Raw genomic sequence first — 229 nt, forward strand, 5'->3', positions numbered from 1 at the left:
ATGCAAATACAATAACTAACGATAATAACAAAACATGCAAGATCCACCGGGCTGTATAAAAAAAATCCCGTTTTCTGTTGCAGGTACGACATGAGGCAGACTAACAACAGTGATTACACTTTCAAGGTGGCCAATCGCGCTTATTTCGACGAGACCGTGAACTTGACTGGCTGCGTGGGTGATATTCTCAAGAACGAGCTGCAAATTGTCGATTTTACCCACGTGAGTT

At 42.8% G+C, this 229-nt stretch overlaps 1 protein-coding gene across 1 annotated transcript in view; it reads left to right on the forward strand.

Annotated features, from left to right (window-relative positions):
- Nucleotides 1-229, forward strand: part of LOC119586201 (serine protease inhibitor 88Ea-like) — a 7,481-nt gene that overhangs the window by 5,420 nt on the left and 1,832 nt on the right. Inside the window, exon 3 of the mRNA XM_037934903.1 lies at nt 84-222. Within this exon, the coding sequence (XP_037790831.1) occupies nt 84-222 (139 nt within the window). The remainder of the gene's footprint in view (nt 1-83; nt 223-229) is intronic.

The sequence above is a fragment of the Penaeus monodon genome, chromosome 21 (genome assembly GCF_015228065.2).
Source record: "Penaeus monodon isolate SGIC_2016 chromosome 21, NSTDA_Pmon_1, whole genome shotgun sequence".
Taxonomy (NCBI): domain Eukaryota; kingdom Metazoa; phylum Arthropoda; class Malacostraca; order Decapoda; family Penaeidae; genus Penaeus; species Penaeus monodon.